This window comes from Artemia sp. Qi Xiang Cuo, chromosome 7 (assembly GCF_049724085.1).
Source record: "Artemia sp. Qi Xiang Cuo chromosome 7, ASM4972408v1, whole genome shotgun sequence".
NCBI lineage: Eukaryota > Metazoa > Arthropoda > Branchiopoda > Anostraca > Artemiidae > Artemia > Artemia sp. Qi Xiang Cuo.
Genome location: NC_142800.1, coordinates 22,536 through 47,162, shown reverse-complemented (window position 1 = coordinate 47,162; position 24,627 = coordinate 22,536). Strand labels below are relative to the sequence as shown.

Here is a 24,627-nt window from a genome sequence, read left to right as displayed (position 1 = left end):
AAAGCGTTATTTTCTTTTTACGTAAAATGGCTATGTCAATATAAAACGGACAAAAATTAAATAAAAAAAACTTTTTCCACAAAATAAGTTTTTACATGAAATGTAAAGAACTCAATTAAACCAAAAATAAGCAAAAATAAAATCAAATAATCTACCAAGGGTAAAACTACCACAAATCAGCATCAACAAATAAATGAAACCCAAAACGAAGGGCTCAAAACCCCTAAGCCTTCCCAAGGCCAGAACAAAATTTTCACTTTACTGAAAAAAATACAAATGAATGTGCATTGTCAGTTTAAGTTTGTCAGTTTGTCTTGAAACTCATATTTAGTAATCAAAATGTTAATATTATTTGATTTATTAAAGTTATAACAGTAGAAACATTTATATTATTTTTATTGATGCTGATTTGTGGTAGTTTCACGCTTGGTAGATTATTTGATTTTATTTTTGCTCATTTTTTGTTTAATGGAGTTCTTTACCTTTCTTTGAAAAAATTATTTTGTGGAAAGTTTTTTTAATTAATCCTAACAAAATGTCCACTTTTAAATCTTCTAGCCTAGATCTACCGGTATTCCAAATTGCCAATAGCTACGTCGCTACTGGATGATGGATGCAATATCTGTAAACGGTATACGATGTGTAATTTGATACCATATACGCCTTAACAGGCGAAGTTAAATAAAAGCGTTGAATAAAAAACAGCCGTATAATAGGGGGACAAGACTTCAAAAAGCTACTAACTACTGTCATATTAATACTGTCTCTCCTAAAAGGACATTATTGATCTTTCGGCACCTTATTTTGAAGAGCCAATTCTTTATAATCAGTACTATTTGATATACCAGAAATATGAAACTGCAATGGAGGAGCCAATTTAATTCGATGACGGCAATGACTGCCAAAAAAAACGCTTAGCTATGTGAAAATTAGATCAGAATCCGGAAACACGAAATGCCACAGGAATGCAATTCGGTTTAAGAAAGATAACAAATCCAGACAAATTTCTATTCCATGGTTTTTTTTTAGGAAGTTTAAATGAAAGAGAAAAAATGCTAGAAAATGAGCAGCTTATAGCACAAATTCTTATTTTAGCCTTCAGTTTTGCGAAGAAGATCGCACAAAAATGGCATTTTAGTGGAACTCAATATAAATTAAACTGATGATTTACATAATAGTACAATTTACATGCAAATTAGATAATCTACATAACCTTCCTGTTTTTTTTTCGAATCTTAAGAGAACTTCACTAATCGCTGCTTTTTCTGGAAAAAAAAGTCCATTTCAAACAGAAATTAGAACTTGTCTTGAGATTTATTTCAAGACACGGTGGAGGTAGCAAATTATTATTACCTGAATATTTTTTACAACATCATTATCAGCGCAATAAAAAAACACAAAAAAACTTGATGGACAAAACAAGTGATGGTTTTTAATATGGCTACTCCTTTTTAACTCCATGTTACTCCTCCTTTCACATGTGCTGTAAATCACACTGTTTGTCTACTTGGAGCAGTATCTCTACAGCTTAAAAAAATAATTGTTTAAAAAAATAGAGTTGTGAGAAAGTCAAACTTTAGCGTAAAGAGCGAGGCGTTGAGGAGGGGACAGCCCCCTTCATATACGGAATAATTTCTGTTCGTTTTAAGTTTTAACGTCGTTCCTTACTTTCAGTTGAAAAAACTTGTTTTTTTTATTTAATTTTTGAACGTTTTCGAATTAATGCAGGTTTTTATTTTGGCTCACCGTACATGAATAATTAAAAAAAAATTTGAATATTATATTTTGTTAAATGGCTTTCTCGAAACTTGTTTAATTTTATTTAAGAAAGTTTTTATTATTAATATATATACGTAAATTAGAATTAACTTACGTAAAGAACTTATATATTAATAAATTTTTAACACGTATATTAGGGGTTTAGCCCCCTAGTCAATACCCTGCTCTTTAAACTATAGTTTGAATTTGTTTTCCAGTTCTTTAAAAATTACCTCTTAATCACAATCAGTTGATCAGTTGAAAAACTTGTTTTTTTTAAATTTAATTCCTGATCTTTTTCTTTAATAATGCTGGGAAATCCAGCGCCCCCTGCCTAGCAATGTCCGTGCCCCCATGGACACTTCCTTCATGGAAAGATCCTTCCATATAGCCCCCCAACCTCTCCTTCCCCCACCTACCAGAAAAAATCTCCTCTTAAAAAGTCTGTATACTTCCCATCAACCAACCAATACTATATGTTTACATTGAGTAAAGTTAATAACTTTCAGAACTCCCCCTGTGTACTTTGGGGGATCAAGTCATCCTAAAAGACATTTTTATCATATTGTCGACCATGCTGAACAAAATGGCTATCTCAAAATTTTGATCGGGTGACTTTGGGAAAAAAATGAGCGTTGGAGGGGGCCTAGTTGCCCTCCATTTTTTTTGGTCACTCAAAAAGAGCACTAGAACTTTTAATTTCCTTTCAAATGAGCCCTCTCACGATATTCTAGGACCACTGGGTCGATACGATCACCCCTGGGGGGAAAAAAACAAACAAAAAAACAAAAAAAAAAACAAACAAACACGCATCCGTGATCTTTCTTCTGGCAAAAAATGTAAAAATCCACATTTTTGTAGATAGGAGCTTGAAACCTCTACAGTAGGGTTCTCTGATACGCTGAATATGATGGTGTGATTTTCATTAAGATTCTATAACTTTTAGGGGGTCTTTCCCCCTTTTTCTAAAATTAGCCAAATTTTCTCAGGCGCGTAACTTTTGATGGGTAACTTTTGATGAAATTTATATATTTGAAATCAGCATTGAAATCTGATTCTTTTGATGTATCTATTGGTATCAAAAACCCGTTTTCTAGAGTTTCGGTTACCATTGAGCCGGGTCGCTCCTTACTTACAGTTCGTTACCACGAACTGTTTGATTCCGTCAATAACGGTTTCACAGGGGTTATACAAATTGCTAGAGCTGATAGTTATTGATCTGATCACTGAAGTTTGTTCAAAATCAGAAAATCAGTATGGTTTTAAAAAGGGTACAGCCGTGAACATGTATCAGAGGTATAGCTAATGTTTTAGTCGACGTTGAAGAGAAAGAAGATATTGCTGTTATTTCTGGTCACGATGTGTTACGTTTGACTTGGTAATAAATCCTCAGCTTTTGATCAGTGCTAAGGGCTGTGATTTAAATAGCTCGATTTTGCAAACACACCGTAGTTTTTATACATTTTCGTTTTCATTTATTTTATCGGTGTTTTTGAGGGCCTTTTTTATATTTGCACTGAGGACGGTCGAGCGGAGGTCTTAGCCGAGCTACTTGCATTACATTTTCATTTTCACTGGCTGCAAGTATCCTCGTTTTTTCTTCTTCACACGAGTTTTCTCTCATCCTGCTGGATTTTGGTTGTGCCGGCTATTCATGGAAAAATTTCAAAATCGTTGAGACCTATAATGCATTTTAGCACTAAATGATGCTTACGTTTTTTGTAAGAGTATGAAAAGGGTTTAGGAAATGGGTACGTTCTTAGTAACTTCTCAAAGGATAGCCAAACAAAATTTTCATTCGAAATCGGATTTTCATGTAATCAAAGGAGTGGATGTTTGGACCCTTCGGAATCTCGAGGTTATAAAGACTTCTTCAAACATTTCCTGTTTTTCAATCCCAGATTATGGCTGTTCTGTAATTGCCCCCCCCCCCAGTTCCTTCTTTCATTTCCAGCGTCCATATTTTCTGGGAGTATGCGACGTAATTATTTTATGTATTTGATGTTTTTTAATACAGTGCCAAAGTATTCATTTTAAAGGGAGAATATTAAAAAAATTCTATTGTAGGTATTTTACGACGCTTTTTCTCTCCTTTCGCAGACATTTCACATTCCTCGGGGAAGGAATTTTTAGATACGCCCGTGATGAAAGTACTAAAAATATCATCAGGAAATATAAAAAAGCGTTTTAGATGATGTTTTCACATTGTCATTTTACTTGCTAAGAATCTGTATTGATTCAAACTGAAAAAACCAAAGGAGGAAGTTTCAAAGAAAATTACGGCACTAAAACTAAACTTTACAAGTTAATAAGCTGAGTCCAATCTATATATTTTTTTCTTTTAAATTTACGCAGCCAGAAAAGGTGGTTCCAATCCCAACTTCTCCCCTATTCCATAATATGCAAAAATTACATATTTGTTACTTTTTGCTTATATAGCGCACATATTTCCTAAGTTTTAGTTTCAACAATGTCTTTATTGACTCCATAGGACAACTACCCTCTTGTAACTTACCTTAGGAGAACTACCCTGTGTAAATAATTCATACAAGTACTTGTGCATTAAGCACAAAGTACTTCCTACTTAAATAGTACTTGAGATTTAAGCAAATTACTGGTCTTTTAGTACCATCTGGAGGGTTGTTCTAAGCACTATCTAAAATTGAGAGATAAATAAAACTGAAATTCATTTCAAAAACCGAGTAATCCACATAATAAATGGTTCTTCATTTATCTGAGCCTGATGTGTAGTTGTTTAAACGTCGGCATTCATCGATGAATGTCTGAAACACCTTTTGTTCTCTTTGAATTTAGTCAGCGTTGCCAGTCAGCTTTTTCAGTTGAATGCAAGGTTTAATGACGACAGGTTAGGTTAGTTTACGCTTGGGTAGATCGGGCAAGGTTAAGTTAGGTTTTTAATCCATTTCTAATATTTATATCTAAATTTAACCTAACCTATATTAGCCTAACCTAACCCAACTTTTACCATCATAGCTTGCGTAAGACAGAAAAAGCTGACACGCCAAGCTAATTGAATCCAAGCAGAAAAATAAGGAATTTCGGACATTTACGGTAGCATAGTCACTGAAAGTCATATCTTCAAAGGTGAACGATAAATAAAAGACAACAAATTACTTAGTGGTTTTGATGCAAAATTCATGGTTCTTCTTTCTCATTACAGAGTACAGAGCCTTTGATTTGGCATCGCCAAGGACTCAAACCTGGTTTCTCCCAACATATTTCTCCGTGAAGAAAGAACGGAACCTCATGTAGAGAAAAGACGGTCAACTGGTGCTGAAAACATCAATCCACAATTTTAATGTTTGAAACCTTGGCAGACTTGAGGGTAATCCTTAAGACAAACAAGCTACTGTCGTTTGTCACCGAAGAACTGCACAACTCCTTTCTTGACTTTGTTTCCTGCGGAGGTCGGCTGCAGCATATCACTTTCGTCCTCCAAAAACTGATACATTTCCTTGCCTGACAAGAGGCTGGATTTGTCATACTGAGAATCGCTAAAGCTTAGCCTTTTAGCCTCCTTGAACGACATGTTGGCAGCTTGTTCCTTCCAACTATCAGGAAAACTATATTGTTGAACATAGATGAGCTGTATGTTGAGAGAATACATTCTTTGCAGGTTTGAGAAGAAAGCAGAAAATCTTCCAGAAATTTAAACCATCCTGCTGCACCATTTAGAAGTGGGCTTACAAAAGATGCAGAATACTTCACGCGCTGCGGTTTTTTTATCCGTTTTTTTTTTTCTGGAAGTCCCTAACTGTAGGATAACTGCTAGCAAAGAAGCACTTTTCTTTAACTTGCAGCTTGTTTAACACAAATGCCAGGGGCTTCATCATAAACACAAAATGCTCCTTAAATTCAGTCTCGTTTACTTTAATCCTTGGCTTTTGAAGCACGTCACCTACTGCATTGAGCTTTCCCGCAGCCTGGTAATATAGCATTTGTCGCAATGCATTCTACTTAGAACGCAATTACGTTGTTAATGGCCGAATCAGATCTTCTCGTAAACTTCAGCAAGCCATTTTTATTTTTTGAGTTGTGGCTTACAAAATTCCACAAATTAGAGAATTCCAATGCCCCCAACAATTACTCAAAAACGGACAAAACAATCTTTCGTAAGCGGCATCAGCAAGTAGAGCTTTAGAATCAACTGAGGCAATTAATTTAAGCGTGTGACTGGCAAACACTTAAGGTGTTATGGCTTATCAACATAGTCAATGTCAATGCATGCATCCGCTTCATGAGTCATTTGAAATTTGGGATCCATCCCGACTTATCGTCCCTAGGATGTTGTAAGACGTTCCCCTTTAGGATAAACGATAATTTCTAAAATTTCATATTTATATTTCTCGCCCACTTCGAAATTGCTGCCGTTTAATTTTTCAGTTTTGAATTTACCGAGTTTATGTTGAGCAATCTTTTTTACATTTTATACACAGTTTAGCACCTAATACAATGTATTCGAGGCTATACTAAGTGATCTTCAGGTACTCTTAGGTACTTGTAGGCTTCATGTACCTAATTATTTTACATCAAGTATCAATTATTAGGTGTTCCACGAAAGTTGTACTTATATAAAACCCAGGTACTATAGCTGTGTACTCCAATTGTACTTGAAGAACCTCAGATCTTCCCCTCCCCCCATTTAACTTTATTTCCTTAAATTATGAATAACGGAACAGCAAAGTTATATATTTAGATGGGACTCATAAAACTATTTTTGAGATCTAATAGAACTGCAGGACCGATTAATAGATGGCGGGTAAATCACTAATACGCACTATGGAAAGGATATATTCGAGTTTTTTTGCGTTACTTGACAGTATTTCCTTCAGAGGAAAAACAAAAAGTTATGTTGTGCCTGGTATTTATGGAATGACAATCTAACGTTGTATTTTGAAAAAAAATATTGTTGGCCCTATTTCTTGCTTTGAAGCCTTTGTAATATGTACTTTCTTGTACCCGGATCTCGATCAAACTCTGGAACTCTATATGAAGCCCATCAGCACGAAAAGGTGCATGCTATGGCTCAGAATTGTTCGTTTTCTTCTCTAAAACCAATTTTTCAAGGATTTTCAGCTAGGACTTAGGTTGTAATATGCCGTATCACGATTCTCACAACATTATCAGTTTTCACCTCTCTCGATAAGAATTTCACGATACAAATGAGTTTACATATATTTTTACTCGGGCAAGGAAGGCACGTTGTGCCTATCAATTCATTAGACATTCAGTCCAGAACTGAGCTCCTTAGGGAATGAAACACATCCAGGGAAAAAAAAAGAGAGAAAAAAAATGTATATTTTACTTTCCGATGATTCCATGGACAGGTGACGAGGGTCGCCACTTCCAGTGATTTATCACTATTTCTTGTGATTTTCAAATTGCATTGACAAAAAAATCACTAAATCAGCACATAAATCATTAGATTATTGGAAAAAATAATTAGATCAACCGAGAAATCACAAACATCTAGTTATTTTTAGAAAAATTAAAAAGCTTTAGACCCCCACAAAGGCTCTTTGGCCTGTGAGAGTAGGAGACTGAACATTACATTAAATAATATCACAAAAATCAAACAGAAGGACAAGAAAAAAGGGGAGAAGGAGAAAAAAGAAAACAGAAAAACAACAACAAAACAATACCATATATGCTTATATTTAAGAAAAAAACAATCATCCGTTAAGATACTCTACCAAAATAAATAAAGGAGACGGATAAGAGTATATAATAGACTAAAAAAAATGAAATAATAATAACTAAATAAAAAAAACAAATGGTAAAATCATGACCATGATTTAGAAAGAGAAGGAGCACGGATCTCTGTTTATTTGTTTGCTTGTTCTTTGTTCGTAGGGGTGTTCGTATTGAATTAGTGATCCTAAAAGATTGGGAGAGGGGTCATTTGATCGGGAATCAAACGTTCTAGTGCCTTTTTTTTAGTGACCAAAAACATTAAGGGGAACCTTGCCTCCCTCCAACACCCTCTTTTCCCCCGAAGTCGTCAGATCAAAATTTTGAGATAACATTTTGTTCAACACAGTCGAAACATCTAATAACTGTATCTTTGAGGAGGACTTGACCCTTCACAGTCCCCAGGGGAAAGCCTGCAAGCTATGAGCTTTGCCCTTTGTTTATATATAGTAGTTTATTACATATATAGTTCATATTTGATGTAGTTTATTTCAAATATTTGAATGAGAGTGTTATTGAATGTAACAACTATTTACATTTTTAATTGTCATATTCAGTATAAACCGTCTCTTTTATGAGCCGTGCAAATTAATTCTTGACATATTTAAATTTTAATTATTTCTTTTTAACTCGTTTTCCCCAACTCACAAACTTTTTTCATTTATGCATTTATAACTAAGATCAATTTTATATCTATGTTATGTAAAGCCAAATCTACTTTGTACCCCTCTTACTTATTCATATTCATAGATTCTCCAAGAAAAAAATTATTCTATACCTTTTGGTCGATTTTGAAAATGAGTTTAAAGAATATATTTATTACTTAAGTTTAGGATGCCTTTTCAAAGATTATTCATCAATTCTAACATCATTTTTGTATTAAACAGAAGTGTTCTCGCAATTTCAAGAACTTAATAGATTAAAAGCATTTCAAAGTTGAAGGAACTTCTCAAGACTAAAAGCAACAGGGATATATCCTATTGCTACAACATTAAGAGGTTGGTTGTTATTATGATAGGAACACCTTAGCATCGTAGAATACAGGCTGTATCTATGGAGGATAAAAACTTAAGAGAATAAAACACATACCTCACCAGAAGACTGTGTTAGAAGTAAAAAGTAGCCTGTATACAACAGAAAACTGGGTATTTAGTTCATTCCAAGAGACTGTTTTTCTTTTTGACAAATACTAAAAATTCTTCTTCTTTTGCACAAGAAATTTGTCAAACAATAAGTGACAAATGTAACACAATCTAGTGATTCTACTCCCGAAACGAGTTTTCGGGTTTTAACCCTATCACTCTCCCCTCCAGCCCCAAATTGTTCGGTATTACAAATGAATCAGTTAAAATAAACATTTCTTTACTTGGTATACCCAACTTCAAATACATTCATCACAGTCCCCCCCCCAAAAAAAAAAACTACAGAAACTAAAGAAAGATATTATGATAAAAATAAAAATTATTTGTTGGCTAGAAGGCAGACATGCTGAAACATCGATTTAGCTTCAACTTTCTGGTTACAAGAGAAGTGGCTAAGTTTCAAGAGAGAATACTCGAAACTTTGCAGTAAAACGAGATGGTTTCTTTTTCCAATTCAACAAAAAAAACAATTTTTTTAACTGAAAGTAAGGAGTAACATTAAAACTTAAAACGAAAAGATCTATTCCGTATACGAAAGGGGCTATTCCCTGCTCAACACCCGGCTCTTTAATAAAGTTTGACTCTTTTTCAAATGCTTTATAAAACAATAAAAAACTTTAACGTAAAGAGCGGGGCGTTGAGCAGGGAACAGCCCCTTTCATATACGGAATAGTTTCTGTTCATTTTAAGTTTTAATGTTACTCCTTGCTTTCAGTTGAAAAAAACTTGTTTTTTATTTAATTTCTTATTGTTTTTTAAATAATGCTGGGAAAACCACCATCCCCTTCATGGAAATTCTCTCCCCCCGTGAAAATTCTTTTATGGAAAGATCCTCCTACGTAACCCGCTCCCCCCGACCCCCCCCCCCCCGAAAAAAAAATCCTACCTTGAAAAAGTCTGTACACTTACCAATAACCAATACTATATATAAACAAAGGGCAAAGTTCATAACTTGCAGCCCTTAACCTGAGGACTGTGGGAAATCAAGTCGTCCTCAAAGACATAGTTATTTGATGTTTCAACTATGCTGAACAAAATGGCTATCTCAAAATTTTGATTCGGTAACTTTGGGAAAAAATGAGCGTTGGAGGGAGCCTAGTTGCCCTCAAGTTTCTTGGTCACTTAAAAGGCCACTAAAACTTTCAATATCGGTTAGAATGAGCCCTCTCACGAAATTCTAGGACCACTGCGTTGATACGATTACCCCTGGAAAAAAAACCAGATCCGTGATCTTTCTTCTGGCAAAAAATACAAAATTCCGCATTTGTTCAGATAGAAGCTTGAAACCTCTACAATAGGGTTCTTTCTGATATGCTGAATCTGATGGTGTGATTTTCATCAGAATTCTAAGACTTTTAAGGGGTGTTCCCCCCTTTTTTCGAAAATAGGGCAAATTTTCTCAGGCTCGTAGCTTTTGATGGGTTGGACTAAACTTGATGAAACTTATATATTTAAAATCAGTATAAAATTCCTCTTTGTTTTGATGTATATATTTGTATCAAAATTCCGTTATTTAGTTTCGATTACTATTGAGCCGCATCGCTCCTTACTTACAGTTCATTACCACGAACTGTTTGACAAGAAGAAATTGAATAACGGAACACTAAACTTGTTAGTTATAAAAAGACCATGAAATCATCTCAATTCGGTTCATCAGTTACTTACTACCAGGAACTGAAGAACCTCTACCATTAGATATAAAGTTAAACACTTTTTTTTAGCAGAGAAATAATTTCTCTTTTTATATATACACACACACACATATATATATATATATATATATATATATATATATATATATATATATATATATATATATATATATATATATATATATATATATATATATATATATATATATATATATATATATATATATATATATATATATATATATATATATATATATATATATATATATATATATATATATATATATATATATATATATATATATATATATATATATATAGTATTTTTTTTAAGAAGAAAACGATGTTTTTAGTGTGATGGTTGCTTTTGTATATTTGGCATCATAATGTAGAAATTCAGTCTCAATGGTGTTACTGCAAGACAATGAGCTGCATCGATTTCAAGCCGAGAGCTGTGCCAAATTTAATTACTGTCACAGATAAAAAAGTTTTTTTCACAGAAATACGTAGTTAAAAAGTGAATTAAAATTTTCATAGCTTTCTCACTCAGTAATGAGTATTTATTTTTTAGAGAGACTCAAAATGAGCTTCTGATAAAGAGGAATTTAATTTAATTTGAGACTGCCCTGACAAGAAAAATCAAAGAGGCTTTCTGCTTCCTTTATGCTTAGTTTGTCCTCTTCGATGTTAGATACAAGTGAACCTATTATCCACATATTTCCATTTCTGGAATCTTTTTCCCTTGGGTAATATTTTCTTTCGAAAACTGTCTATCTTTCCTCATAATGTAAACACGTCCTTAAGTTGTCCTTGCAAAGATATGTCTAGTTCATTTAACAGAGATAAAATATCTGTCAGGTATGCGAGCTTGACTACCCACTCATCGTCGGACAAGAGTCCTTGAAATTTCTGATTATTCTGCTGCTGAAAAAATAATCGAATCTCATAACGCAAGACGAACAGTCGACTCAATATTTTGCCTCTCGATAGCCATTTTACCTCAGTGTGAAGAAGAAGGTGAGCGTAATGGAAACCCATTTCTTCGGAGAGCATTTGAAACATCCGAGAATTCAGAGCTTTATATCTCATTCCATTCACAATTTTTATAGCACTGGATAATACTTCATTTATTTCTGAGGATTTTTTTTTTTTATACCCGCTACCCGCGATGCATAATACAATGTGTAGACAAAATGTTTGGGTCCAAAACATTTTCTTACTTTTGCAACAATTCGTGAGCAGTGTCCAGTCATGTTTGTAGCACCTTTTGTACAAATGCCAATACATTTTTCTACTCAATTTCGGCCTTCAGGAAATAACTACCAAATGCTTTAAAAATGTCGAAGCTGGTCCCTTTCAAGTTCAGCGGGAAAAGAAATTCTTCTTGAAACTCAACCCTTAAAACGCAAAGGGTAAGTGCTTTGTTACTAACGTCTACAGATTTATCAAGTTGAATTGAATAAAATGGTGCATTTTTTTCCATTGTTACAACTTATAATTTGATTTTCAATATCTTCGGCCATTTTTTCAATTCTGCCCCTGAAAGTGTTAGCAGACATAGGAATTAACTTCAGTCTTTGGATAGCGTGTTTTCCCAAATCAGCTTCACAAGCTTGTAATATGCTATGTTTGATTAAGTCTTCTCCTATCGTATATGGCTTTTTATTCTGCAAAATTCGGGGTGCTAGGAAGTAGGAAGCCATTAATATGGATTTATCTTCAGCAACCCTATTTTTTAAAACCCATGTTTGCTTTTTCATTCCTTCATGCGCTCTTTGAAAATATTCAAGTTGTTTGTCAACTAAATCTGAGTGTTTTGATTGAAATTAAATCTTAGGTTTTGACAGTTTCAAGGACGTTAGATGAAGTTTCATGATAAATAACACAAAGAGGCCTTGGGCCCAGCTCACTACCAGCTTCTTGAATAGTTCTAAATTTCACGTAGTCTGAATCATGTTTTCTTTATATTTTACCATTTTCTTTTTCACCTCCTTTTTGAATGTTCTTTGTAATGTTGTCTGACGAGGACTGTGGATGCTCTGGGTAAGTCTAATTCACTCATCACCTCAATATTATTACTATTTTATTCACTTATTTAATCTTTACTTTTTCCGGACAAGTGCAAAATACTCACTTGCCTTTTTTCACTCATTACGGATCCTGGCCTTTTCTTACTCGATAGTTTTTCGGGAAATTCCATGAAATAAATTATTTTCAAATTGATAACTGTGCACTTCACATGTTTCAACTTTGAGAAGACTTGCTCACATAAGTATTAGTTTACTTTCAAGAAACTTATGTCAGGCCGCAGAAAATTAGGAACGTATCGGTCTCGTAGGAACTATACTTTACTCTAGACTGTTTTGAAAATATAAACAGAATGAAACTAAACAGAATGAAACTTTTTCACAGAAATTTGTTTGCCGAAATAGAAAGGCAAAATGAAATGCATTCAGTCATATATATGTATTGATTCAAGAATGTACAAGAGCTGAGCAACAGAAATCATTAGATGTGCTAACAAAACCCTTATGCCAATTTTTTGTTTAACCTTGTTCAGTCGTACTAAAGCTTTATAATATTCAACATAACTTCAAAATTTTTAATCCATGATAACTTTTCTTTTTTTATGTTCATTAAATAAAAAAAAATAGACAATGTTTAATAATGATCCCTTTTCTTCTTGGACGACCTACAAATTATCAGGGATCACCGATGGTCCATGGACCACAGGTTGGCGACCGCTGCTCTATATGGCATTCGTCAATGCCTAGCAAATCAATTATCATACAGCTTGGTGAAAAATTGAGAATAGATGAAAAGAATAATCCTGATACGCCAAGAGGCATGCACGTATGCAGAGGGGGGGGGGGGCTATACCGCTTTTTTTATTATTTGCCGCTGTCAGCAGGGGGAAATTCATTTCACGGATGAAACAAAATGCTCAGTTTTCATTAAGACTTAGCTGAAATGCTTGATTAAAACACTTACTTCAATGGCTCGAAGCATGGCTGATGCAAAACCGTCAGCGTCGTCTTTTGAACTAAAATTTAAGCCATACACTTGCTTATTATCCCGCCATTGATGGAATGTAGGCGTTGCTTGATTGTACTTTAATCCTTTGAGCAGGGCACAATTTATTACAACCTAAAAAAAGATGGAATAAGATCAAGCAAACATTTCAGTATGCGTGAAGGTAGCTACTAGTTTACTGTTTGGAGCAGGAAGTGGGGTCGACGTTATTCAGTCACTGGTATTAGATAAAATTCTACCTTCAGGTCGAAATCGGCGTCAGGCAACATTGATATAGTGGTTCAATTACAGTTACATCGGATTATATTACAGTTATTTCACGAGATAAACAAATTTAACAGAGGCGGAAAATTCAAAATTTCGCTTATTTTTTCTAGGAGTCAATCATTTACTTTTATAAATGTTTTCCTATTGGGGATTTTCTATAAAAGAGAGCTCTTTTCTGTTCAGGCATCTAAGATAATAAAAACCCATCTTGACATCAAGAGCTATAAAATTCATTCATTTGTTCTAGTGAGGGAGGGAGATATAACACATTAAGAAAAACAAAATAAAAAACAATCAGCCTTAGAGCCAACATACACATTGAAGTAAAAATAAGAGCAGTGACACAGGTTATTTAATACTGGGTAGTTTGGTAGTTTGGCAGTTTGTTTAATACAGTTAGGTTATAGCTCAATTTCACAAACATGTCACAAATACCTTTTGAACCGACAACCGAAATCTCATCGACAAAGTGAAGCAAAACTCAAGAACATCCTAACTGAGCCCCCCTTTAATTGAACTCAGTTAACTGTAAGAGAAGTGACACAGGTTGTTTAATGCTGGGCCTTACGGGTAGGTTATAGTTCAATTTCACAAAACATGTCACAAATGCATTTTGAACTGAGAACCGAAAGTTCATCGACAAGGTCAAGCGAAACTCAAGAACATACCAAATCTATGTGTATTTGTTATTTGCTTGTGTTGGCTAGAGGCATTGACCATTTATAGCCTGAGCCTTGAGTCCGGTTTATGAGCTCCCTCCATAATGAAAATAATAATACAGGCGAGTTTGATCCCCAAACAGTCATTTTGATGCCGCATCCTAGAAGCAAACTTTGAAAATAAATATCATTTATAAGGTTCATGCACAATTGGACCCTCGTTTAACTGAGCCCCCTGCAACAGAACTAACTTAACTAACCCTCGTCCAGATCACCCCAGTCTCTACGCCCGCTTAAAACACCCCCCCCCCCCTTTAACTGAATCCCCAGTCAACTCAACCCATTTAACTCAACCTCGTGTAACTCATTTCCCGTTTAACTAAACCGTCCTGCAATTCAACCCTCATTTAGCTCAATCCTCGGGCAACTCAACCCCAGTTTTACCAAACTATGTTAAACTCATCCCCCATTCGAATCAACCCCATTGAGTTCGATCTTCCTCAAATCGACAACATAACTAAAAAATGTAATTCGGCCCGTTTTGTCAGAAGTGACAAAAGTTGAATCGAATGAAATGGTATTTATCATCAGCTAATTCTTATGCAAGTATTTTTTTTTTTTTTTTGCTTGAATACAAAACTACTCCACCCCCTCGCTAAAAAACAACAATTTATCCTTCTGTCTTATATATTTGAAACTAGCGAAGCTTTGCATGCCCAGGGCTCGAACACACATGCATCTCATAGCTACACCAATAACTCCAACCTAGTACAGAAAAAACATGACCCATAGAAGCCGAAAGCTTAAAAACAATTGTAAAAAAAAACTCTGTCTCGTAAGAAGAACTTGCCGTTAGTGTTGATTATTTAGCGATTATTTAATTTAATCTTAACGATAAAAGTTTATTGCAGCAACAAAAATAGGGAATTTTTTAAAAAGAGCTGAAAACGGTAATAAGTCTCCCTTTTCCCTTTTTTATTCCTCCAGTACTAATAGGGCGGGTGTTAGAATATCTTAGAGATCTGTTAAGGTCATTTGAAAGCTAATACTCACAATTATGCACCATTAATAATTTCATTTAAGACAACACCATCATAAAATACCTTATGGCACCAAAATGTCATTTTAGTGTCATTTCTGGAGAGTAAAAGCTTGAAACCATAAAAGGTCAATAGAGATATCTCAATAATCGAAAACACTAAAATGCCCCTCTCCGATATTCCCCTTCCCAGTCCCATATGTAAATGGAAAATAAAAAAAAAAGTTTTGAAAAAATCTACCAAGTGAAAAAAGCTTTGAAAAAATCCACCAAGGGAAAAATAAGTAAATAAAAGAAGATACGTCTATGATTATTATTATTATTATTAATTAATTCAAAAAAACTTCCCACAAAACAAGTTTTTCAAGTGAAAGTAAAAGAACTCCATTAAACCAAAAACGAGCAAAAATAGAATCAAATAATCTACCAAGCGTATAACTACCACAAATCAGCATCAATAAATAAATGAAACCCAAAACGAACCGAAATTACAATAAATAACCGAGTCAAACTCAAAACGAGCAAAGTTAACATGATTAGGGTTCACAGCCCCTATGCCTTCTCAAGGCTAGATTGAACTTTACAAAAAAAAACACAAATGAATGTGCATCGTTTAACATGCACATGCTCATATTTATTCTTTAAAATCTGAAAAATTTTTGATTTATTAAAGTTATAGAAGTGAAAACATTTAAATTTTTCTTTAGTGAAATTTCGAGAACCCCTAATAGTGAAAATCAGTTCGAATTTTATTGAATGTGAACTATGCAAAAGGAAGTTTTTTCAAAAGATAAATATGACTAGACATATAAGAACACACAATGGTGAAAAATTATATGAATGTGTACTATGCAAAAAGCAGTTTTCTCGAAAAATAAATTTCACGAGACATATAAGAAAATACACTGGTGAAAAATTATACGAGTGCGTACTATCCAAAAACAAGTTACTATGAAAAAGAAGTTTCCTCAAAAGACAAATTTGACCAGACATATGAAAAAACACTGGTGAAAAATTATATATTAGTCTAAATCAAAACACATTATGTGCAAGAAGATTATCAACAAGACACATCAGCATTATCTCAGAAACGGCTTAAAGTATTAAGCTGAATCTATCGGGGCATGAGAAGGGACTAGACCAAAAAAGCATAATGTAATTGTAGTTACTGCTTACTACTAATACTACTATTGATATTACCAATACTACTCCTACTGTTCCCTCTACTATTACTTCTACTACTATTATGCCCACTATTATTGCTAATCCTGAGGGAAGGGTTGAACTGAATCGAAAACACACTATTTACATGTGAGTAATCAAACGGTTATCAAAGCAACATCCCAGCAACAGCTTAGGACATTAAACTGAAACTTCCAGGGGAACAAATATTACTACCACTTTTACTGCTACCTCTACTACTACTACTGCTATAATTGAACTAAATCAAAATAGTTTATGTGCATCCAGGTTGTCATGATATTCAGGCGGGATATCTTAGGAGTAGAAAAGGGCATAAAGTTTATTTTGCTTTGAAACTAAATCAAAAGGCACTATGGGCATGCTGGTAGTAAATGAGACATCTCAACAATTTCTCAAGAAAGACTGAGGGTACTAAGATGAAAGTTTCATAGCTACTACTATTATTACTTCTGCTCTTACAGTTGAACTAAATCAAACATATGGAACTGTATTCAGGTTGTTAAAATATGTAGCATAGACACAATGTTTAGGGAATAAGTTTTATTTTTCAGGAAAACTGGAGGTGTAAAACTAACTTAAACAATACTGTATGTGTCCAGATTTTCGAAAGGGCGTGTGTTATTAAAAATTGTTTAAAAATATCCTCCTATATTTTTATCCTCCTATATCCTCCTATATATGTATATATATAGTCGACCAAACTACGGATTTTTATAGAAAGATTAATTAAAAAATATTTTCCACAAAATAAGTTTTAAAAAGGAAAGTACATGGCTGCATTAAACCAGAAATTAGCAGAAATGAGATCAAATGATTTTTAAGCGTAAAACTACAACAAGTCACCATCAATTATTAAATGAAACCCAAAAACAGACATTACGATAGATAACCAAGTCAAACTCAAACGAGCAGAAACTAAGATGAGTAGGGCCGACGCTCCCATGCCAGAATTTTCTCCCAGTTTCCATGCCGATTATTTCCTGGTCTTCTGCTGAAGAACAGAAAATAACTTGCACTTTACTGAAAACAATCCTTATTTTGATCCGAATGTTTTTATTTCTCAAAATATCAATAGAAAAACATCACCACAACCAAGATTACCTAGAAAAAAGAAACAAATGAATGTGGATTGACAGTTTAACATCCATTGAAGTTAAAAAAGTGAAAATATTCTAAATGTATTTTGTTTTCAGTAGAGTGCAAATGATGTTCTGCTCTTCGGAAGGCAGGCGGTGTATCAACCCTATTCACCTTATTTTATGCTCGTTATGAGTTTTAATCGGTTATTTATTGTAATTTCTATTGGTTTCGGATTCCTTTTATTTATTGATGGTTATTTAGGGTAGTTTTACGCTCGGAAAAATATTTGCTTGGTTTCTGCTCATTTTTGGTTTAATGTAGCTCCCTAATTTTCTTTTAAAAAAACTTATTTTATGGAAAAAAAATTTTTTAATTAACATTCTATAAAAGAAGACTACAACATTTATATGGGCTTTGCTGCGACCAGATTAGCCTCACATTAAGGTTAGCAAAATATTTTGAAAAATAATCTTTAAAGTGATGACTTGGACTCTAAGAGTCCTTTGGGAAATTTCACATTGTCCACTTTGTAAGCCCTCAGAACTGTTACTGCAGAGCAGATGAAGGTCCACATATTATGTAAAAAAAATAATAATAATAAAAATGTATGGTGTAAAGTATATCATTGCTGGGCCTTTCGTTTTTCATGATACCATGAAGGGTGAAAGGTACTTCACTTTACTTAAAGATGAAATCTGGACAATCGCCAACACCTCGGCGAATATTGAAGACCCAATTTCTATACAATATGGTGCTCTTCTACATTTTCTTGTTGTTGTTCGTGAATGGTTGGATGAACATTTTCAAGGGAGATGATTAAAACGACATGGTCCTATTAAGTGACTGACTAGAACCCCTGATTTGCCACCCAGCGAATTTTTCTCTGTGGTTGGTTAAATGATCAAGTTTACTCTTAAATATCAAAGACATTTGAAGAACACAAAATCGTTGAAAAAACAAAATAGAGTTATGCGGAAAGCATTAAATTATGAGAATATCAGCGGATGTCTGGCCCCAAAGAACCTACCTTTGTGTGCGTACCCGGATACTAGCTTAACAAGTTAATCAAGAACTTTAACATTAAATTCCTCCGAAAGAACTTAATCAATTTATCTCGGCTAATGATGTGGTGTCAGTGACCGCCTCCTAGAAGTGCCTCCACATATTTATTTTTTGAGAGCTTTCTTGTCCCCGTTTTTCAAACCAACGAGACAAACACGTTATTGCAAAGCTAACTATGGTCCGCCTTACAGGAATCCAAGTAGAGTAGTAGGTTCCATTTCTACGGACCCTATGTACCAAACAGGTTTTTCTAGTAGTCCTATTCTACAGGGCATTACACCTTTGCCAAGAGGAACGAGTATGGATTGATTGGTGATTAGGATTTGAATAAAAGGAATATTTTTCGTCACAAATGATATTAGTAAGAGAAGTGAATTCAAAGAGAGTAGTTTTTACTGGATATTAGTGGAGAAAAAAAAATGAGTAGTGGTGCATTTACACTATTGGAGATTAATGATGGAACCGACAGCAGCAGCAGCAACGATATACGAGTACCGAATGTAGATGTGGAAATAACCACTGGCTGTAGACTATGTCTAGAATGGGACATTATACGTGATACGTGATACGTGATGTCATTAAGCAAATTTCAGCAGGAGGAGCAACTATGTTTTGCTGGAAAAATGAATATTCTCCATATAAATAAACTTCGGTCAGAATTAGATGTCCTATCGAAATATATTGATGAGAACAAAATGCATCAGTGAATATTATTATTGTAATTATGCTCAATAAAATTGTTTCTAAATCAACGATATTTTTCTTTCTTTCTACAATACACAAGTGTATATTTCTTAGAGTAGAAAACAAAAATTATGGTTAGTCTTAAGTTGGTTTTGAGAGAGTTAGGACTCTACAAAATGGATCGATTTGAAAAAGATCGAATCATGAGGAATCTAGTTCTTATGGAAAAACATTTAATTCTAGATGATGATTTTCTAGAGTTGTCTATTCAAAGGAAGATATTTTCTCGGGGAATGCTTGTTGATATAATGAAAACTGATTCTCCATCATTAGACTATTGTATGAAGCTTCTACGTCGTGGTCCAAATGCATTTACACAATTTATTGATATATTGATCACGAAACGGCAAAATGATATTGTGGATATGCTTTTAAACATTAGTTTTGAAATTTAGGACTTTTTTCATGAGAAAGATGATGCTCAAGGATGATTTGCTCCTCTCTCTCTCTCTATCTCAGACAATTTTTGTTGTTGCTAGCTCTGTTTCAATGTGGTAGTGAGAGTGTCAACATATAACAAAACGTTCAATACATGTCCTTTATGTATGTAATCACTGGACAGTTGGTCATCATCATGTGAGAATTGCACAATGATTGAGGAGTGTGATGAAAAATGTCGATTGTGCAACACGTTTAAATTGCATATAGGATATACTGTACAAATTAAAGGTTGTAGTTCATGTCTTGAAGAGGTGTCTGACTCTCATCCTAGCGGTTACCTATGCTCCAATTGTCATTATGATAAATGTAATCAGTGGGAGAGTACATATCCCAGTATGATTGGAAAGAATCCTAACCGTGATTTTAGCTTATTGCTACGAGATTGGTATCGTCGTGGTTTTAGATTGTTCTAGGAGGAGGACCCGGGTCAACGATTCAACTATTGGAACAACCAAAGAATATGGTTTCTACGTCATCGTTGTGAAGACACTGGGTGTTATGATTATAAGCCCACTGATTTTTATTTGGCAGTGACGGAATGTGATTCGACACTTGAGGACACTGTTTGTGAAATTGCTTCAAATAAGCAAATTGAAACATGTGAATTCTATAGAATGAATGAGAACAGTATCATTGACTATACAAGGAGATATGACAAGAGTGAAGTCACACTCTACTGTAGAAAATGTGACCCTGACATTGCACTACATCAGGATCAGTACACTGTGAATTCAGATAATCTACCCGCACTAGTTGTTATCGACAAATACCTACTAGTGGATGAAATCTAAAGAGTAGAAAAGTCGTTTTTATCATGTATATAATTTTTTTTTTTTATTAATAAACAAATTCAAAAAAAAAATTATAACAATTTATTCTTATGGCACTAAAAAAAAAATTAAATAAACCTTTAAGTATATTCTCCACTAGAAAGTCGTTCAATCGAGGTAGGTCAACGTAGATGTCGAGAAACTGCTTGTAGGTGTAGCCACGACATCTGAACATGAAAAAGAGTAGTGCATGAAAGCCACATGTCTTAGTTGCTAAATCCTGTACTCGTCGTTGATTTTGAATAATGGTTTTCCCCCTGCTTTCGATAAACTTGCTGATGTATGGTGCGTAGAATTTATACGATAGGCCAAGAGGGTCAAAAAATTCAATATTCTTCGCTGTTTGAAGGATGCATAGCCAATGACCGGTCTTCAAAGTCGACGGACTGCTATTAACAATGATTAGGAAGTTGATAACACGTGGAATGTTATCAATGAAGTCTGAAGGTATGCAATAGGACTTGTGCCTGGGCATATATGGATCCATACTAAATACTTTGATGATTTGGTTTGTGTTCATGGTGCTAGGTCTAGTAAAACACTACCGTCGGGCGTGATTTCCGAATAGCTTTCAAATCGACTCAGTGATATTAGCGTGATACTCTCGGTCAGAGCCTTGATAAATCCACACTCTAAACGTACATTCCCTTTTCGTACTATGGTCATATCCTGTGTGCCAGACAAATCCAAAACAATAACCCCATGATTTTTTGAAAACATTGAATCGGTTATTCCATTTTCAAATAGTTGAGAATCATGATCTAGGGATTCCATAGTCAACTCGTACAGAATTCTATAGGATTTTTTGTCAAATGATAGAGTGTACAGTGGAATACCATTCACTTTGCACACGAGGCTAGATAGACCGAAAAAATTAAAATCATGGGGGGATTCAGTCCAGGATCCAACTGCACTGCCACTCTTCACAAAGCCCAAAGACAATTTTTATGAGATTTCTCCATTGATATATGATGAATCGCTATAGCTACGAGAGCCGGTGGCAATGTGACATTGATTGCTGATCGTATGGGGAACAAAAAGTTTAATGTTGTTGCCATTGGCTCTTATCTTTTCCACTGCCAATTCAGCAGAGCTCATAACCTGTTGTTTTCGGACGTGGGGAATTGCCGATGTGATAAAAACATTTGCATCGGGTGCTGCAGGAAGTTTTTTCATCAAAATGAAATTTGATGGGGCCATCTGTAGCTTTATATCAATCTTTACATTGGGGGGTAGCCATTGGGATATATTGAATATCTCATGATTTAATTTTCCAACTAGATGATACTCCTGGGTAACTGCAGTAGTCAACTCACCGTCAGTATCAACACCTGTTCGATATTCATAGCCCAATGATTGTCCTCTCATCTCCTTGTACGCCTTTGGCGTCATCATCATAAATTGTATGTAGCTTGCATAGTTTGATAAATTATTGCTAGTGCTCACCAATGTTCCATTAATAAATACATTAATTTGTTTGAATAGGTTGTGTAGAATGCAGTTTTCATAGGAGAGACCATCGCCGGCATTTGGAGTTGTATTATCTGACTTTTTCTTCACCACAACATTTAAATCAATAAATGTTGACGACAGATCAATGAAATAGTCTTAATGGAAAATATTTGAAAGTGTATATTTTCCGAGAGGGGTTGTTGGGGGTGAAATTGTTCATAGTAACACATACTTGACACTGATATCAACATTTTCAGAATTGAATAGATTCAATGAGGAACTGATTGATGGATATGATTCCTTGTGGGGGAGATAAGTCATCTTAAGAAAAGAAATCCTTCTTTGATCTAACAATCTTTTTCTTATTCTTCTTCTGCTTATTGGTCTTCTTGGTTTTATTTCTCAAAGTCCTTGTTGATGTCCTTTGCTTCCTGCCTGGGTGGAGACTGATGAGTGAATGATGCGAATGCCTCCTTTTCAATCCCTCCCCATTTTGTCGAGATTTTAATTGTTCACCAACGGCTCTTGCTGAAGATCTAATATTTTCCTTAACACTCTCCTTGAAATTCTTGCCCGACCCCTAGTCCTGTAAAGTGGAGGCAGAAAAATTTGATGCAGCAGGTACAAGATATTTTCTGGCAAGGGGTAGTGCAGAACGAAATAGCCTAGCAAAGCAGCTACCAAGACCATAGCCAGACATTATAGTACGCCCCTTGTAGTAGTCCAATCCATTGCCTATTTGACGTGGACTCAAAGCACCGAGATAACAGTCAATATTGGGACAGACAAATGGAATTCTTCTATTGTTCATTTTAGGTTATTGTACCGTCGTCGTTGACAATGGGTCAAAAATAATATGTAATCACAGCCAAGCCTTTTGTTATTGCTAGAGGATCACCCAATTCACTTCTTAGTGTTAACTGACACAGTTCCAAATACTAAGTATTTACAGGAGCATACTGAAGATGCTTTATATTATAGTGATGAACAAGTTAATGAGATGTTTTTAGTTAAATAAAAACTATGATGGGGACAATTTAAACAAAAAAAATAGATGTCTAAACAAATTATTCATAGAGACATATTAAAGAGTCCGAGGAGGAACCAGATGGATAATAAGCAAAAATAACTTGATCCATCCCGTCAACGATGTCAGCATTTTCCCCATTGATCATATTCGGTTTAAAGCCAAGAACATCTCTCAGATTATCATCGAGAACAATAGTTATAGTGTCAATAGGTGAGGTAATTAGTATCTTATCTTGTTCCAATGAATAATTAAAATAGAATATACCATTTCTACAATATGAGATTTTTCTATTGATTGCATGACACAAATCACCTATATTATCATATTCAATGTATTTCAAACTTACATGAGGATAGTCACTATATTTAAGTGCTTCAATCCATTCATAGTTGACAAAGAGTGTCCAGTCGAATGGTATAACTTTTATATCATACACACGATCCCTTTTCAGGATGTCAAAGGTATTTTTGAGAATACATTCGACAAGAGCCACCTCGTCTGCACCATTAAATTTGATGGCAGGGGAGATTTTTGTCGAAAAATCACTTATTGTATTCAAGCCATTGTAGAGAGGATCGGAAACGTTGGACATTAATGTTACATAGAAATCATTAGGCATTTTCAATATTTTCAACACCGATCCAAGAATAAAAATCAGAGTTGTATCCTAGCCACAGAACAATTAACTGTTTCTTACCCCTGCGAGTACGTTTCTTTAATATCTTTTCAATTTGGTAGATTTCAATGGCATTTTTAACCTTTTTTAGTTCGTAGTCATTAAAGCCGCCGAGAATCTCATCATCTTTGGTATCACGCAGGCGATAAGTTATGGGTGTAGTGTCTGTGATTTTTGCCACTTTCAAAAGTTCAATGGACCACAACAATGTTCCATTTTCAAAAACATTTGTTGTTGTATTAATTCGAACAGAATCACCCACATTGAATTTATTTTTCTGCTTGACATTTGATTCATTGGAATATTGTTTAAGAAATGTGTCTATTATGTCACGATCCGCTTGATGAGGTTATGTCTTCGTTGAATTTGGTAATAATTGGTGAGGCTGTGGATTATTAATCCGAATGATTTTACCAAAACCTTAAGTAGTAGCCGGTATATTTTCCAGTGTAAAATACCCTTAAATTAATATCCAAATATCCCTTATCTCTCGTTCGGCCCATACGTCTGTTATAGGACTGTGACAGTGATTGAGCAGTGTACTATATTTCTCTAGTACTTTTGCAACATGAGGATTAATAAATTCACTACCGCGATCCGTTTGAATATCAATCCTTTTCGAGAATACTTTCAATGGCCTGAGCAACTTCAACACCTCTCTTTGATCGCAATGGAATTGCATATGCATAGCGACTAAAAACACTGATTGCAAGTAGAATGTACTTGTACGGTATATTGTGACGTCTTTGAAGCTCATCTAGAGTCATGAGATCTGCTTGCATTATATCCAATGGGTAAAAGGCTTTAGTTTTCCGATATTGATTGACACGAAGTCTATGATTTCTAT

General features: G+C 34.5%; 1 protein-coding gene across 2 annotated transcripts in view; it reads right to left on the bottom strand.

The window, feature by feature from the left end:
- Positions 1-24,627, bottom strand: part of ena (ENAH actin regulator enabled) — a 118,064-nt gene that overhangs the window by 78,657 nt on the left and 14,780 nt on the right. For both annotated transcript variants that reach the window (XM_089091942.1, XM_089091943.1), the window contains exon 2: positions 13,256-13,411. In XM_089091942.1, coding sequence (XP_088948068.1) covers positions 13,256-13,411 — 156 coding nt within the window. The remainder of the gene's footprint in view (positions 1-13,255; positions 13,412-24,627) is intronic.